A 16,005-nucleotide genomic window follows, 5' to 3' on the forward strand; every position below is an offset into this window, starting at 1 on the left:
ACTATAATGTTTTACTATCGCCTTACATTTTGCCCTCAATAACTCACAGCATTCCAATAAACGATCAAAATAAGGCGACGGTAAGTTTTACGTAATGAGACATCTGTGGAGAGTAGTCTCCAATATTAATGTTGGCAAGCACTAATAAGGTTTTTTATCCCACCTACATATAAGTTACTCTCTCCGTTCGAACTTCGTTGCTTGCGTTTGATGAATAATTATGCCTGGACGTCGCTCTCCTGAAGACGACACCACTCTCCTCGAAGATTCCAAGTCCAAAGAATATGACTGCGCCCGGGATGAAAAGGGGAATCAGTCCGAGACACTGGATCAAATCCATATAGAAGAAGATGGCGATTCCGATACAACCTCAACAAATTCTTCGGATGAATTTGACTGGGACGAAGAAGAAGTCGCTAGTCAAGTAGAGAATCCAGAAACTGGCAAAAAAGCGAGGAGGGGCAGGGCCCTTTGGCTCGGCTTCATGAAGCTCGCAAGACCAGTCAGGGCTCTGGTATTCGGCATTCTTGGTGCTGCATTCTTCATAATTCCGTTGCTGGTAGTGGAGTTGAGGTTCAAGGACAAGGAAAGTGCTCGGCTGCAAGTCCGTGTTTGGTCCCTTTGGTTGTCGATCACCTGGGCAGCCTCCTGCGCAACATATTTGGTTGTGGATGCAATTCCACGCATTGTAATCTACATTATTTTCTTACTTGGTGGCCAAGTCGAGCGTTTGAAGACGCAGATTGAAGTATGTAATGCTCGGACTTCTCTTGGGCAGTCCGACTGAATTCATTGGTGCAGTTGACACTTGCTGTTTCGGCATGGCTAAAACTCGCACTCGGTATTTCATGGGCCTGGATAGCACTATCTGCAATCACGACCTTCTACAATCCTCCTGGCACGTACTGGGTTATTATCAACCGTGTGATGCAGGTAAAATGCTCTTCTCGTCTTTATCATATTGACTAAATGTCATTCCATTCAACAGGCTCTCTTTACTGCAAGTATCATCCTGTTGGTGGAAAAATTGTTTTTACGATTTGTCGCCATCAACTTCCACCAACGTGCACTCGCAGATCGTCTCGCGGAGAATCGGACGGGACTGAGGGCACTGGACCATCTATCAAATGCACAACCCGCTCCCGTAAAGAAAGGTCCAAACGTCAAGAAAGGTCGCAAAAATACTTTGAGTTCTTTTGGGACTGCATTTGACCTTTCCGCATTTCACGGTAAGGGTCACCGCCGAGATGATACAGATGGAACAGCCAGTGGGCAGGTCAGTACAGCTGCTACACCTGTTCTCGAGAAACACGAACACGAAGCACACCATCGGTCGGACAAAAAGCGCCATACTAGACGTGCAGAGATGAAAAGACAACGCAAGAGGTATATGCCAACTGTTGTTGTCGACCAGCTGACCGGCGCTATTGGGCAAGTTGCACTTAAGAATTCCAATTTTAACCGAGGTAGCGACTTCTATGCCCTGGATTCTGCACGGAAGCTCGCAAGGAAGCTCTTTCATGCTCTCAGTGTCACCAGCCCTGGACGCTCTCATCTTGTCGTTGAAGGTATGGTAAATCTATGATAAAGAAGATGGCCTCACATGGGTTCTTGATAGATTTCTACCCTTATTTCCGTTCGACTGCTGAGGCGGTAGGTCACGGCATCTCTATGAGTTCATCCGTCTCACAGTTTCAGTAGCATGCTGCTTTTGCTATTTTTGATAAAGACGGCAATGGTGACATTAGTAAGCGAGAAATGAGGGAAGCTGTACAGAGGATTTATCGAGAGCGTAAGGCCCTGACTGCCAGTCTGAAAGTGAGTTCATGTTTTCATTTGAGAAATACTGCTCATTGCTTCATGTAGGACGTTGGTTCAGCCGTGGCGAAGCTAGATGCAGTCCTTGTCTGCGTTGCAATGCTCGGGATTCTCTTCACATGTCTCCTTATTTTTAACAGGAGCGACACGCTAGCCTCGCTTGTTCCTCTTGCAACAATCATTCTTGGATTTTCGTTCATCTTTGGACACTCTGCGCAGACCCTGTTTGAGTCGGTAAGCTGGAGCAATTCGCTCGTCTATCATGCATGTCAAGTTCACTTGTGCTTAAACAGATGATCTTCATATTTTCTACACATGTCTTCGATGTCGGCGATTTGGTTATGATTGACGACCAGGTGAGGTGTTTTCCTTACGCGAACAACTTGCATCGAACTGACAAGTATCTCTTCAGTACCTCATTGTCAAAGAATTTGGTCTATTTTCCACTACTTTTCGTCGAGTCGATGGCCAAGAAATTATCGCACCGAATTCACTGCTGTCAAGCACAAAACTCGTCCATAATTTGCGGCGGTCAAACAGCATGTGGGAGAGCACGACACTAATGATAGCATACAACACACCCCTCGAGCTCGTTGAGCAGCTCAAGGCACGCATTCAAGCATACATCACAGCAAATAACAGGGAATGGAGTGGATCTGCGGTGAACATCGACAAAATGGAGTTCCAGAACGCGATTCATCTGACGGTGGGCGTTGAACGTAAGTGTCTGCGTACTAGTTTGACTACGGGGTCTGATACCTGCTTCAGATCGCCCGAACTGGCAGGACTGGGGAGGACGCTGGACGCGGAGAACTGCATTCATGAAACATCTAAAGAGCATTCTGGAGGATCTGGATCTCAAATATACGATGCCCGTACAGCCTGTGCTACTGCCCAACTCTCCACGTCCGACGAGCGGGTTCCGCAGTGTGGGTGTGGAGGTGAACACCCGTGGTGGCGAAGAGAATCTCACTGCATGGAAGTAAGATGGGATTGTGAAGTTGCATTGTGCTGTAGTCCCTTATACTCTACATCTCAAATCTTTTTATAGTATAGCGAACTGGAATAGACTTTAGAGCTCAGAGATCTAGCTAGAATCCTGTTGAAGGGTGGTAATATGGCTACAGTTAGATATAAACAAGTCAGTACCGCAATAGGATAAACCAATAATTCTAAAGGTCGACGTGTTGAAAGCCGGAATCGACAAATTCGAAAAAGCAAGCTCGAGACAGAACCATGCTAAGTTGGATAGCTATATGAGAGCCAGTGCAAATGATGATGAAATCACAAATATTATCATGCTTTCGGGCTCAAGGCTCTGTCTGCCAAGCCTGCGACCTCGATGACGCCGCCTACAAGGTGCAAGCTCCCCGTGACGAGCACGCTAACGTCGAGTGTCTTACGCGCTTCTTCCACAGCGTCCTCGATAGATGGCAGAACGTGCACTGTGCCAGAGTAAGTTGGGACAAGCTTGTTCCAGGCTGCCTCAATCTCTCTCTGAGTCTTGAGATTGAGGTTATCAGTAGTAGATATTGCGGCGGAGGTAAGGTCTGTCGGATGTACATATAAGCTTGCATTTGAGATGGGTGACAGCACTTACCGCCTTTGAAATTGCCGCTGGCATATGTCACATTACTGCAGAAAATGACCTTGGCGAAAAATTCTTCCTTCTTCTCCAGGCTGCCATGGATCGCCAGTTGCTCCTCCACTTTTTCCAAGATGGCTGTCAGGAAAGCATCTCCTGAACGTCCACTGGTGCAATTGAAGATTAGCACTCGGGGTGGGTGATCGTCAGAAACGGGGGAACTGGAATCTGATATCAACTGGATGACATTGAAACCAATGCAGATAACAAGCGTACACGGGAAGCCCGACTGCTGGGCTTACAAACCATTCCAGACAGCACGCAAGGCTTTCTTGTGTATGTGCCCCATCGAGGAACCATGTCATAGCCCCAAGCTTCGAATCGGGTACTGTCTGGCAACGGCCAGGCCAGTGAGCATTTTTGAGGCCGTCCATAAAGGATGCAGGGAGGAATCTCAATGGTTCTATCTCTGATCCGCTCCATGTTGCGCTAGCAACACCACTGGTGTTGGGATCCGACATAGGAGAGTATGACTGATCCTTGATGCTGAGGAATGTATGCACCAATTGTACCGCGAGACCCGCGTTCGATCTCTGGTGAGCACCTGCAAGACCTATCACAACGAGTTAATTGTGTTGATAATCGGCAAGATATAGAAAAAACATGCCTAATGGGATAGTGGAAGGGAGGGCGTCAATAACTGTGAACTGAGATGCCTGTGGTGCAAACACGTATGAGCTACAGGTAGGTGAAAGACTTAAGAGGGTGCGAATTACCCTCTGCTCTACTGCACAAACACCAAGCTCCAATATGCCTTCCTCAGGTTGTTGAACAGTAAGGGCCGGAACCCCTTCCTATTCTATCAGTCAAATACTTATGACGTGGACCTGAAAAATAAACGCGCCTTGTATATTCCACCCTTCTGATTTGCAATCTGACTGAGCTTTTCCCCCAAAAGCCTTGTGTGGTCATACCCGAGGGCGGTAACGCCTGTAACGACTGGTTTGGGGACGATATTTGTGCTGTCAGAGCGGCCACCAATGCCTACCTCAAGAATTGTCGCATCAACCTGATGATTAAATTAGACAGATAAATGGTCAGGATTGCTGGCGCACCTTGAGTTGGTAGAAAGTGTAAAAGGCCACGAGCGTTAGGTAGCGAAAGTAGTTTGGCATGAAGGGGGTGGTGGCGGCTTCGCACTGAACGGGTTGTTTGTCTAGTACGGATGACTATTACTGCAAGAAACGGAAACCAAATACCTTCGTATTCTGAAGCAAATTCCATACTTCGAAAAAGTAACGAGTAAATTCCTCCTCTGAAAGTGGCTCGCCATTTATGCGAATACGCTCACGGACTGCGACCAGGTGAGGAGAGGTATACAGGCCTGTGTTACTTGTCAGAGGACGCTCTCGTAAAGCTGGGAAAGTAAGGCACACCAGTTTTCCAGCCTGGCCTAGCTGCCCTCAATATTGAATCTGTGAATGCGCTTGTAGAGCCCTTTCCTTTTGTTCCCGTGATATGTATGACATTCAAATTATTTAACTGGGATGGCTGTAATGGTACTTCTTCATAAATAAGACAGTAAGGTTGGTATATGACGTACCTTAAGGCCCACCCTACGTAGATAATCAATCATTTCAGGTATAGCATTAGGATTGAGCTTCGATCCTGCAGCACGTACGGCCTCCAGGATAGCAGCATTAGTTTGAAGGCTGTTCAGTGCATCTATGGCGTCCCTGTAAGTCCGAGTTGGAATGGGTGTGCTAGACATCCTGCGTCCGTGAAAAGGAAAGAGTTTTAGTTTCTTGTTATGAATAACAATAGTGAAACGATAAGGAATGCGCATCAGCGGACATGAAAAGATAGCACAAGATCTGTGGCAGTGGGTAATAGGTAGTCACTCAGACATCACATGACCGGGTACGCGTGATAAATATAGAACAACCCCTCCTGAAACACAAACCATACTGTACCACCATGGACAAGTTTGTAACTGTACTCAAGCCTGCGCGCTCCTCTCTCAAGGAAAAGGAGAAATGTACAAACTTATCGCGATTTACTCCATACCCTATTTCAAAACCAAAGATCGATAAGAACTTGAACCTCCCAAATGAAATGTCGAAGTCAAACTACCCAGAGGCTGTGGCACAAGATAAGGCGCGCTTGCGCCAGTACGTATCGGTTAAATATTCTTGCATTTTTACTGACCGTAGCACCCGACAGACTCATGGCCCCTCTCAAAAAAGACGGTACCTCCTCCAAGCCCTCTGCTGGGGAAATCACGAGGCACCTACTGAACACTCTTTCCGATGAGTCAAATCCAATTACTCATTCTAATATATATGAACGTTCAGGTGCGTTTATATCCCACCCATCTTCTGCTTTCGTATTTCATCAATAACTTTTTTAAATTATCTCCAGATTATGTTGTTTCGGCCGCATCAGGCCACCAGCGCTCCGACAGACGTGGTGGCGGGCATAACCGGGGATACATTGACGAGCGCTCTGAGAAGCTAGAAGTCCAGAAGCATGAGAATGCACACGACTTATACCCAGTAAAAAGAGACGAAACAGAAGGAAAAAGGGGTGTGCTGAGTGGTGTACGTGTCTATATCGGTGGCTACCTTGCGGGAACAACCGACGTCGAGATGAAGCGGATAGTTTCTGGCGCTGGCGGTGTCACGTTGTAAGCGCAGTCTCTCTTGTGATCTCCCAAGTCTTAATCTCGCATTAATCGTTCACAGGCTTTCCCCTAGCGGCGCCACACATATTCTCACGTCGCAACAACTCTCAGGTTCAAAGACTCATAAACACCTCGTGTCAAAGCGCGTACCTGCACATGTAGTGCGGCCTGAGTGGGTATTCGAGAGTGTGAGGGCAGGCCGCAGGTTGCGCGAGTGGGAGTTTACGGCCATTAAGCCCGGGAACACTATGGATTTGGAAAAGATGTTCGGGAAGGGGCTGTGACTGGGAATATTTTCAAGGCTGGTCCTCACTGTGCTGATCTAGAGAATGTACCGATACCAATGATTTATTGTTATTTTTATTCCAATTGCTATTTAACGCCAATAAAGATATACAAAGATAATATACACTACAAGCCTATGTAGTAATCTTGAATGCAGTGATCGAAAATAGATCTGCGTACATAGCTGAAATGTTTTTCTGACACCACTTGAACGCAAGCGTCAGGTCATTGATTCGATTTGTCTCAATGAACTTCGGTCCTTGTCGATTAGTGGTTAAATCATCGCATTGTGGAAACACAATTCTGCGAAGCCGGAAGTTCGAATCCTCCCTGGGACATACCACAGACATTATTTTTTCCTTATTTAATTTCAAGTACCCCAAGGTGCATGTGCCATATGCTCTATCACCTTGCGACAAGCGGCCTTGATTATATGTAAGATGAGCACTTCAAGCCTCACTCCCTGTAAAAGCATAGCTCCCTAAGCTACCTGTCCCACTCCCGAACTCGCTGCCAAGATCAAATTCACTTCCCTCGTCACCCTGACTGCTTTCTGCATCACTTCTCTCTTTATCTCCATCACCCATGTTTTCAATTTCAGCCCCACCCAACATGGAACGCCTAAGGTTTCCGCCTTCGCTCTCTAACCTGTATCGATCTGCACTCCTCACTTCCTCCGCGCATCGCAGACATGTCCATCCGCATGAGCCATCATCTGCAGCGCGGAGCATGCGCTCAGCAAGACAAGTATAACAATAAACATGTCCACAAGAAGCAAGATACGGCGTTGTTATTGGATATGGAGGTTCTTCATCTCCCTCAGAATTATTATCGCCAGCATCACTGTTTGATGATGCAGGGAATGCCGGAGTGTACGATGCCAGCGCGCCAGCAGCATCACCAAGGTTCACATTTAGGGACGCATTCTCAGCACAAATTGCGCACTGGTCTGGCGGGAGGGAATAATACTTTCCGCGTTTTGGTGCGCGTATCTTTTGTGTAGGAGAGGGAGTAGGGAAAATGGATGAAAAGGTTGATGTGAGCCGTCGTGCCACGGAGCGAGGATTGATGAGCGGGAGGAGGAAGAGGAGAAATTCCTATGGCAGAATGAGTCTCCGATGAAAGCAAAGAAAGGAAAGCGTACTGTAAATGCGTGCCAGACCATCTGGCGATTCATAAATTCATAACTAACATCACGTTTGATGAGAGCCTGTGAAGGTTCAAGCCTCATCGCTAGGAATCTATCAATAATTGTTCTGTACCTGCAATAAGCCGTGTCAAAAAAAATTCCCCGACAATGACACGCACTGTGAGAACGTACCTCCCATTCCATAAAAATGCAACAAAGTTGAGCAGACTGGATGCACCATGTGCGGTCTCGAGACTCGTCAAGGCAGCCCAAGCGCGGCGACGGATATCAGAGGCAGGGGCATCTGGCCATGCATGCGAAAGCGCATATGCATGGAGTCGGTTGCGGAAATAGGGCACGAGGATAGTGAGAGCACCATGGATAATTAGTAGTCGTCGTGAGGGCCTGGCTGCAGTATATCATTCAGACGTTGAATATTTGCAAGAGATATGTTCACTCACAGTTCAAGCCGGAACTTGGAACGGAATACCGCAGGCCCTGCAGCATTGCGCCATAGCTTGCACCGGAACTCCAGACAGAGAAACGATAAAGTACAAGCTGGACGATCAGTGCTAGCTCTGGCTCAAACCGTGATTTCATAGATGCCTATTCCCGCTTCAGTAGATAACATACTGACACGTAGAAAGCGTACGTTGACGGTCGCAAGGGCCTTCGAAACCGGCTCTATGAGTATGTGAACAAGTTCAGCATCGAGGAGCTCGGCGTCTAGTTGTCCGACGCGAATAATGCGAGGGTTCGGTCTAGGAAATGTTGGGGACGTAAGAACATCTCGCATGGAGTGAAGGTGGGGCTGGGCAGCGTCCCATGCTTGCTGCCATACACGGCTGCTCATCGATGATTGAAGCGGGGATAGTACTAAGTTGGAGTAGGCACGTGATTACATATTGAATTGACTCGATAGTAGATACTAGATTTGATCTAACAACGAACGTCGACGATGGCAGAACAACTACAGCAGTTAATACTGGATACTCTTGATACCCAGTCGACTTTACAAGATTCCCGTGCACTAAAAATCCCTGGTCAATCCAGCCCAGCGTCCAGTCATGATGCACAGATCACCATTCTCGGTGCCCTGAACTCGCTACTCAGCCGGGAGGCTAGTTTTTCCTTTCCTTTCTCTCATGATCTTGTATTGAGTGAACATGCAGATGATAACGTATGAAACACATGAAGTTTCATCGCATGTGCTTACGCCCGAGGGCGTCCAGATCGTGCGTGAGGGCTCGCATGAGGCTCGTGTCTGGGCCGCCCTCCCTGAACGTGGTGGTGCCCCGCTCAGCGCGCAGGATCTCAAGAGAGCAGTCGGAGATGAGGCTGCGAAAGTCGGACAGGGACGCGCGTTTAAGAGTGGATGGATCGCGAAGGAGGGGAATGGTTTCGTCAAAGCCGTGCGTGTTTCGTGCTGATATTTCTATGACTGCAATTAATGAGCCGGTAGGTCTCCAATATTACAGATACGACACATACAGAGCTGCGCGAGTTAGAGTCGTCAGGGACACTCGTGGCCGGTGAAAAAGCGCTCGCTGAATTACGAAAACGCAAGCTTATCATACAAAGGTTCTACTTGTTCCTCCAACGTAAATTATCAAGTCTGACTGTTGCAAAGAAAGGGCCAGTGGTTCACCGTGCATAAGGGCGCAAATTTTAGTACTTCGATTGCAAAACCGGAGACCGATTTGACCGTTGATATGCTCACTTCGTGAGTTTAGTGTCCTAATGCAGTAGCGTTGAAACTCATACTGCTCTAACCCTAGCGGCTCTTGGAAAAAATCCACCTTCAAAAAATATAACTTTGACGCAGACGGGATACCCACATCCGGCGGCGCTCTCCACCCTATCCTTAAAGTCCGTGAGGAGATCCGTAGCATTTTCTTAGAAATGGGGTGCGTGATCATCTCATAGTGCAATTATTGCAGAATTCTGAGACACTTTGATTGCGGATGTTACAGTTTTGAAGAAATGCCCACAGGCACTTTCGTTGAATCCGGATTCTGGTGCTTCGATGCACTTTTCGTTCCCCAGCTACATCCTGCACGCGAACTCCAAGATACCTTCTATCTCTCTGGTATGTGCCTGCCTCCCTTGCATTTGTCAACTTATCGAAATCTTATAGATCCCTCGACATCCCTCCCTCCGCCATCCGATTACTACGAACGCGTCGCACATGTGCATGAGCACGGTGGGTATGATAGTATCGGTTACCGCACGCCCTGGTCACACGAGGAATCGCATAAGCTCCTCTTGCGTACGCATACGACTGCCTCATCCGCTGCCATGCTATACAAACTCGCAGCCAAGTGTCGAGGCGAAGATATCGACGGTGACCTGTCCGCGAAATCGCAACCTGGAGCTGCAAATCTGAGTGATGATGGGTTCAGACCAGCAAAACTCTTCAGCATTGACCGCGTGTTCCGTAATGAGACAATGGATGCTACTCATCTTGCAGAATTTCACCAAGTTGAGGGCGTTGTTGCAGATCGGAATCTAACACTTGCAGATTTGATTGGTGCGTTGTGGATCCTTCCTCTATCTATTTTCCCTCCATATGGACATTTGCTAATAACCTTGCATCTGCACAGGTTTCATGCGGACTTTCTTCCGGAAGATGGGAATGAAGAATCTGAGGTTCAAACCTGCGTATAACCCGTACACAGAGGTGTGTCTTGACCCTCCTCTCCATTTCAGGTACTGATTGAAACACGATAGCCTTCTCTTGAGATCTTCGCTTGGCACCCCCTCCTTGAAAAATGGGTCGAGATTGGGAACAGTGGCATGTTCCGCCCCGAAATGCTTGCACCTATGGGATTCCCGCCTGATGTGCGTGTGCACGGATGGGGAATCGGGCTCGAACGACCAACTATGATTCGGTGAGTAGTCTTTCCTTCGCCTAGTTGTATTGTCCCACTCCTTCCTGCATTCTATTATCGGGGCGTGATACTGAAGCTCTTGACACAGGTATGGTGTTAGCAACATCAGAACGCTTGTCGGGCACAAGACGTCCATTGAGAATGTGGAGAACTCGCCGGCCGTCATGTTCTAGATGCGTTTGAAGGGGTGTACGCTGATTTAGAAGATACCGATGATGTATCGTATAATTTTAAGTGCACACTTAACGAGTGTCACACAAAATAAAATAAACTGAGGCAATAATAATTTTTGTAAACAATATCAGTGCAGTCAGTGTAGGTACAGCTCAGAACAGCACCGTAAGGTAAGCTCAGAATGAGCCAATGGTTCATAATTATTACAGACTAGTAGTTACACAGAAGTATATGGCATGTACCGTCTACATCGGGCATTGCCCCAAGACAATAAATAGGATTTTTTGAAAAAGCTTAGAATGAGAATACAGCAGCATTCTTCCTCGAGCCGAACATGTACACGAGCGCTTGGGACATGAACAGCCCAACCGTGATACCGATCGTGACGGCTATCATGGCACTTCCAATGTCCACACCGCTTCCATCTGCTGTGATGCCTCCCGCCTGCGACAGACCCGACTACAAAATCGTCATCAGCAAACCCTAAGAAACACAGCAAGAGATAGCACCCACTGGTACAAGGAACAGCACACCCGTAACCATACTCGTAAACGCTGTCCCGCCCATCTTCCTCGAATAAACATTCCCTAGCAATCCCACAGTGAAAGCCCCGATAGCGCTCACGATATCGCTCCGATTGAAGATATAGTGATTAGCGACTTTGTTGCTCGCGTAACTCGCGCACGAGATGACCACCATCACTGGAAGTTGTCTGCTCCGCCACGGTTGCAGATTCGCGAGGGACGATAGGATACTGAACAATGGGACGATGACGAACTGCGTCCAAAAGGGGAAGGGCTGGAGGTACCAGCCAAAGTGTTTTGGGCGGTAACATCCATCGATGATGTCTGTCTGCATCACGTTCGTATTGTTCGTGAAGGTGAAAGTACCGTAGACGGGTCCTAACCCCGAGGAGAGCGATGAGTTGCCACTTGTGGAGTTGTCCGCTGCGAACGTGCCGACGATGGTGGCGCTCGTGGAGATGTCGGCGGCAAGTGTGGTGAGGTGGTGTCGTGCGGTTGGATCGAATAGGAGGTATAGATCTGACCCGATCTGCAGACCGAAACCCAAGAAGAGCGTATAGATGAGGGCGTATACCATTTTAACGCTACCGCAGACGATATTTTTAGAGGCCAGCTCCAAGGAACTACTCACTGGAAATAGGTCAGCGAGAGAAATGACTCTAGAAGAAGTACTTACGGATCAAATAACCGGGAAGAATACCGATGATTGCAGAGGACGAGACAGCCGTATAACAGAAGATCTCGCTTCTGATACTACTGAGCCCTCGTGCCGTGAAGGACACCAACATCGCTGTTGTAATCCTAGCAGACCATGAATATCACGATAAAAATGCGAACATCGAGAGATCTTACTCAAAGACGTTCGCATACATAGCGCTCTTCGCAGCAACCCTGAGTTGCAGGAAACACAACACAAAAGCGCCACAGCCTGCGATCCACATATCGATAAACGAGCCTCCAAACGCCAGCGGACAGATTAAGACAGATAACCAGAAACTCAGAATACACCTGAACCACCACGGGTACAGCGGTTTCGCCAACAACAGCTCGTCAAGTTGCTCCGTCGCCTTCCGCGCACTGATTTCGTCGTGCACCACAGCGCGATAGATGATGTGGACCTTGTGTAAGCTGCCCAATGAAAGACCTCCACCGGACTTGATGAAGTGGGTTTCCGAAGTCATTGTGTCGTTGTCGCCGAAGGAACAGATGATGACGCTCGGTAGATGGATGAACTCGGCGTCGACTTCGAGGATGCGCGCTGCTGCAAGAAGTTGGGATTCGATACGGTGAGAAGGCGCACCGAACGTCATCAACGCTTTTGCAAGCTTGAGTAGGAAGTTGTGGCGATGGATGATGGCTGGAACCCTGCAATGAGCTCCAGTTGCGCGGACAGAAAGGAAGACTTACAAGTAACGTTAAACTCGATCTTGATCTTTTGTTTCTCCTTTCTACGCTTGCGATAGTCCATCTGCCTCAGTGCCGTCCGCTTCTCGTCGTCATAGTCATCAAGACACTTCTTCCTCACACCAGTAATAGTAGGGTCATCTGGGTCCAGCAGCTGCGAGTACTGGGAATTATCCGTATTCGATCTTCGCATGGGTGCACCGCCCATTTCTTCGTCGTACTCATCGTGAAGCTGAGCAAAACGACGGCGTTGGAAAGGGACGTTCTCGCCCTCGGCATCGACTCCATACAGGTCGATGAGGTTAGAGAACAGGCCACGTCTTCTTCCGTCCGTGTCGTTGGCGTCACAATGATCAAAGTCATTGTCATCGTCCGCGTCCTTGTCGTCATCATCCAGCCTGACATCGTCATACTCCTTATACTTATCTTTGCCGTCCGACGTCTGCGCCTCGATATCTGTTAAAGTCCCCTCACTATTCCGAAAGTCAACATGCCGCTCATCGTCGTTCCACATGTACACATTTCGCGGTGGAGGGATATCATAGGGGTGCTGATAGGACGACATTGAATATCTGGAGTCCTCGCCTTCGTATAGCGTAGACTCTGAATCATTGTGAGCACAACCACGAAACCTTTGGTCAGGAGCAACTGGAGCCTCCGACGCGTAACCTGGGAGCGTCGGTCGCCTGCTTCGTGACGCTCGGAGATGGGCCTGAGCTGAGAAGGGATCTGTGAAGTCTGGTACTGACGCACGAGGCCCCCTGGTCGGAGGTCTTATAGATTCAGGGGTTTGGGGTTCAGGAATTTGGGACTCAGGAAAAATGTGCTCAACAAAGCGCGGACTCGGGTTGAATGAAGGAGGCCTAGGAATACGTGAAATGTGACTAGTGCTGATAGAGGGTCGCGCTTGTCGCTGCTGCTGTTCGAAAGAAGAATTTAGCGATTGCCTTTGGGCTTGGCGTCGCTGGAGAGTGTTTGTAGAGGACAGTGGTGGGTGACGGCCTGAGTCTCCATTGGGATATGGGTTGCTATGTGACATGACTTGCTGGATAACAACGAAAGTCCAGCTTTCGAGGCGAGGACTGCGAGAAAGCTGATAGCGTCACTGAGGAGGATGCCGATGAAGGCGTATGGTTCGGTGGGGTGGCAGGAGAGAAAGATAGACGGTCGATATAGGCTCGAACTGGAACATACGAAGGAAAGTAGTATCTGGGACATTTCAATTTAGACCAATAGTCACCAAGAGTGAAACAGTGTCCAGCCAAATTCTAAATTGAGCCGATCGCAATATTGAACAGAAGTACGGACGATACGAGTAGTTGAATGTGGGCAGTGATTTCGTGCATAAGTCGCCAAGGTGACCTGTAGGCCAAAGGTGCCCTCGTCAAATGAGTATGCAGGAGATAGACTTACGTCCCTCAAATAGCTACACAAAGCACGGGGATTCGTCACGATCAAGTCTACGACTTGCGATTGGATGGGTAGGTCACAGATTTGCACCAGTGAGCACATAATGCTGAGGCTCATTTCTTAGATCAATCACTGACGGGACGCAATCAGCGCCGCCTTTGAGTGGATAGCATCTAGCTTACCACATCTCGGATATTTGGCTCCACAATTGAAATGTTCGCTAGGAGTGCCCAGTATCAGCGTCATCAAGAACCGTTGTATTCGCAGTTGAACTTTAAACAGCATGCTCCTCCCACTCATGCACTGTGACACCCATAATGCCCTCCTCTGCGCCCTCGAACTTCCTGAAACCCAATCGGGAATAAAATGCAGCCGCCTCTGTATTCTTTGGATCCATGCCCAACCAAACGCTCTTTACATCATTTTCTTTCAAATTCTCCATCGCGCGTGCGATCAACTTCCGCCCCCATCCCTGCCGCTGATGGCTTGGCAGAATGTCGATGTGCAGATGGGCAGGTGCGAACGCCATCATTGCATCGCTTGCTCTTGGGAAGGTGATTATGGTGTTGATATAAGCTTTATCTGCAGGCGTGAGGGCTGCGTCAGAGTCTTGCAGCAGGGGTGTATAACGGGCTCTGAGCGAGGGCCACCAGCCCGCTTCTGCACTCTCCTCGAATTTGCGGGTGTCGAAGGCGCCGAGAGTGTACCCTACTACTTCTCCATCGTTTTCAAGCACAAAGCCCCATGTTGATTCAAGGCTGAGGTAGGGGAGAGCGTAGATAAGACCTGGGAGGGCAGGATGGGAATGCAAGTGCTCGGATGATGTGCCCGCGTTTGCGGTGAGCAAGCAAATGTTGGAGAGGGCAGACAGGTCAGCTTTTGTGGCTGGTCGGATGATGGGGGCCATGATGATGGAGGTAGAGGAAGGGGTATGACCTGAGCGCCGGAAATCACAAGGTGTGTCGTGTGATATTAGTGCATGGGTAACTCATATTGTTGCATCACCGAGGTGATGCTAAAAGAAATTTATGGAGATGGGCTGGAAGCTCAAAGCTGAGGGTAGACCTTTACCTGAGAAGGAACTACGACCGTTGGCCGACAAGTTCCCCCGCCAATGATATTGATGTTGATCTAACCTGATGAAGTTAACATGACATTATATAATATTGTAACCCCGCATGTAACCCCGCAGTAAATTGGGGTGCATGGTGCCGAATTGTGATTGGTTGCGGGCTGAATAAAGAATAGTCTAGGCCGAGGGGCCAGCCCAAATCATGCGAGTTTATAACTAGGGCACTTTCGACTTTTTCCCTTACCGCCTCTAGTCTCGTGTCTTATCATCTTGGATTCTCGAGTACAACATCTAGACTATTCTATACGATGCTCTCGTCAGGGTACGTCGAGCAGCAGTCTTACGCCCAACAACAAGCGACTATGGCTATGAATACACTACTACCCACACCGCCCTCCTCACCACCACGGGTCGGATTACATCCTGTCGAATCGACAATTACGCTTCTCGAGAATTTAGTCGCGTTCTATCATCAGGAACGGATGTGGGTGTATCGCACACGTGCACAACTAGAGATGACACTACAAGAACGAGACGTTAGCACAGTAGCAACGGTAGATGAAGAAGGAGAGATGGAGAAGGAGGAGCCAGACTCTACTGAAGAAACATCTGAAACAAGCAAGTGGGTGAAGAGAAAGAAGGCATTTGGATTAAAGCTAGAGGGAATTGCAACGACGAGAGGAATGCCTAGAGGTGGAATCGTGAAGCAGCGTGCACCACCACCGATGTTACCGGCGTTTGCTCACAGCAACCAGACTGGAGGACAACCTGTACTTGGATCTAGTGGAAGGGAGCCTGGAGTGGAGATCTTAGAAATGTTTGAGAGGATGATGCAAGCTAGGATGGAGAGCTGCGAGCGGGTTACTAGGATGGTTAGAAACGCCAGTGGAGCTGGTTCACCAGGGTGCTCACCGCCTAACGGTCCGGTTTACGGTCAAAGTAGTTTCTTTATAGGTGCTTAGCTAAGGGCTTAGCTGATGGTGTTGGTTGTTTTTATTTATTTATTATTGATGTAATCCTCCTTCGTCTC

The 16,005-nt window shown here is 48.5% G+C and overlaps 8 protein-coding genes and 1 non-coding gene across 9 annotated transcripts; 5 read left to right on the plus strand and 4 right to left on the minus strand.

Moving 5' to 3' along the window:
• Positions 1-220: 220 nt before the first annotated feature.
• HD556DRAFT_1303076 (Mechanosensitive ion channel-domain-containing protein) lies at positions 221-2,643 on the plus strand (the record flags this gene model as incomplete). Its single annotated transcript, XM_041299576.1, has 9 exons — positions 221-748; positions 802-933; positions 989-1,568; positions 1,619-1,653; positions 1,702-1,818; positions 1,867-2,052; positions 2,112-2,174; positions 2,231-2,524; positions 2,587-2,643. The coding sequence occupies 9 exons, from the start codon at positions 221-223 to the stop codon at positions 2,641-2,643; spliced, it is 1,992 nt and encodes a 663-aa protein (XP_041167136.1).
• A 373-nt stretch (positions 2,644-3,016) lies between these two features.
• Positions 3,017-5,318, minus strand: HD556DRAFT_330346 (Mur ligase). Its single transcript, XM_041310297.1, has 10 exons — positions 5,007-5,318; positions 4,840-4,954; positions 4,663-4,787; positions 4,519-4,602; positions 4,308-4,472; positions 4,180-4,257; positions 4,071-4,119; positions 3,680-4,016; positions 3,419-3,624; positions 3,017-3,368 (listed from the first exon to the last, which is right to left on the minus strand). The coding sequence occupies exons 1-10, from the start codon at positions 5,247-5,249 to the stop codon at positions 3,115-3,117; spliced, it is 1,656 nt and encodes a 551-aa protein (XP_041167137.1). The 5' UTR covers positions 5,250-5,318; the 3' UTR covers positions 3,017-3,114.
• Positions 5,319-5,353: 35 nt separating this feature from the next.
• Positions 5,354-6,558, plus strand: HD556DRAFT_1323357 (uncharacterized protein). The gene is made up of 4 exons (XM_041301426.1): positions 5,354-5,574; positions 5,627-5,757; positions 5,825-6,089; positions 6,148-6,558. The coding sequence occupies exons 1-4, from the start codon at positions 5,381-5,383 to the stop codon at positions 6,368-6,370; spliced, it is 813 nt and encodes a 270-aa protein (XP_041167138.1). The 5' UTR covers positions 5,354-5,380; the 3' UTR covers positions 6,371-6,558.
• Positions 6,559-6,627: 69 nt separating this feature from the next.
• On the plus strand, positions 6,628-6,709 carry HD556DRAFT_t9. Its single transcript has one exon. It is a non-coding gene; the product is annotated as a tRNA-His (tRNA).
• Positions 6,644-8,387, minus strand: HD556DRAFT_1323359 (Pex12 amino terminal region-domain-containing protein). The gene is made up of 5 exons (XM_041301427.1): positions 8,153-8,387; positions 7,962-8,106; positions 7,693-7,909; positions 7,516-7,633; positions 6,644-7,468 (listed from the first exon to the last, which is right to left on the minus strand). Exons 1-5 carry the CDS (start codon positions 8,351-8,353, stop codon positions 6,821-6,823), a joined length of 1,329 nt encoding a protein of 442 aa, XP_041167139.1. The 5' UTR covers positions 8,354-8,387; the 3' UTR covers positions 6,644-6,820.
• Positions 8,388-8,423: 36 nt separating this feature from the next.
• On the plus strand, positions 8,424-10,694 carry HD556DRAFT_1323361 (tRNA synthetases class II core domain (F)-domain-containing protein). Its single transcript, XM_041301428.1, has 10 exons — positions 8,424-8,620; positions 8,673-8,912; positions 8,963-9,081; positions 9,131-9,223; positions 9,279-9,407; positions 9,474-9,589; positions 9,638-10,030; positions 10,104-10,180; positions 10,231-10,391; positions 10,480-10,694. The coding sequence occupies exons 1-10, from the start codon at positions 8,459-8,461 to the stop codon at positions 10,562-10,564; spliced, it is 1,575 nt and encodes a 524-aa protein (XP_041167140.1). The 5' UTR covers positions 8,424-8,458; the 3' UTR covers positions 10,565-10,694.
• Positions 10,695-10,859: 165 nt separating this feature from the next.
• HD556DRAFT_1224692 (DUF1212-domain-containing protein) lies at positions 10,860-12,686 on the minus strand (the record flags this gene model as incomplete). The annotated part of the gene is made up of 5 exons (XM_041296968.1): positions 10,860-11,024; positions 11,079-11,719; positions 11,766-11,890; positions 11,942-12,446; positions 12,497-12,686. 5 exons carry the CDS (start codon positions 12,684-12,686, stop codon positions 10,860-10,862), a joined length of 1,626 nt encoding a protein of 541 aa, XP_041167141.1.
• A 1,218-nt stretch (positions 12,687-13,904) lies between these two features.
• HD556DRAFT_1323371 (acyl-CoA N-acyltransferase) lies at positions 13,905-15,048 on the minus strand. Its single transcript, XM_041301429.1, has one exon. It carries the CDS (start codon positions 14,808-14,810, stop codon positions 14,178-14,180), a length of 633 nt encoding a protein of 210 aa, XP_041167142.1. The 5' UTR covers positions 14,811-15,048; the 3' UTR covers positions 13,905-14,177.
• Positions 15,049-15,189: 141 nt separating this feature from the next.
• On the plus strand, positions 15,190-16,000 carry HD556DRAFT_1323372 (uncharacterized protein). Its single transcript, XM_041301430.1, has one exon. The coding sequence runs from the start codon at positions 15,284-15,286 to the stop codon at positions 15,935-15,937; it is 654 nt and encodes a 217-aa protein (XP_041167143.1). The 5' UTR covers positions 15,190-15,283; the 3' UTR covers positions 15,938-16,000.
• Positions 16,001-16,005: the final 5 nt, after the last annotated feature.

This window comes from Suillus plorans (genome assembly GCF_016647745.1).
Source record: "Suillus plorans strain S12 chromosome Unknown HD556scaffold_2, whole genome shotgun sequence".
Taxonomy (NCBI): Eukaryota; Fungi; Basidiomycota; class Agaricomycetes; order Boletales; family Suillaceae; genus Suillus; species Suillus plorans.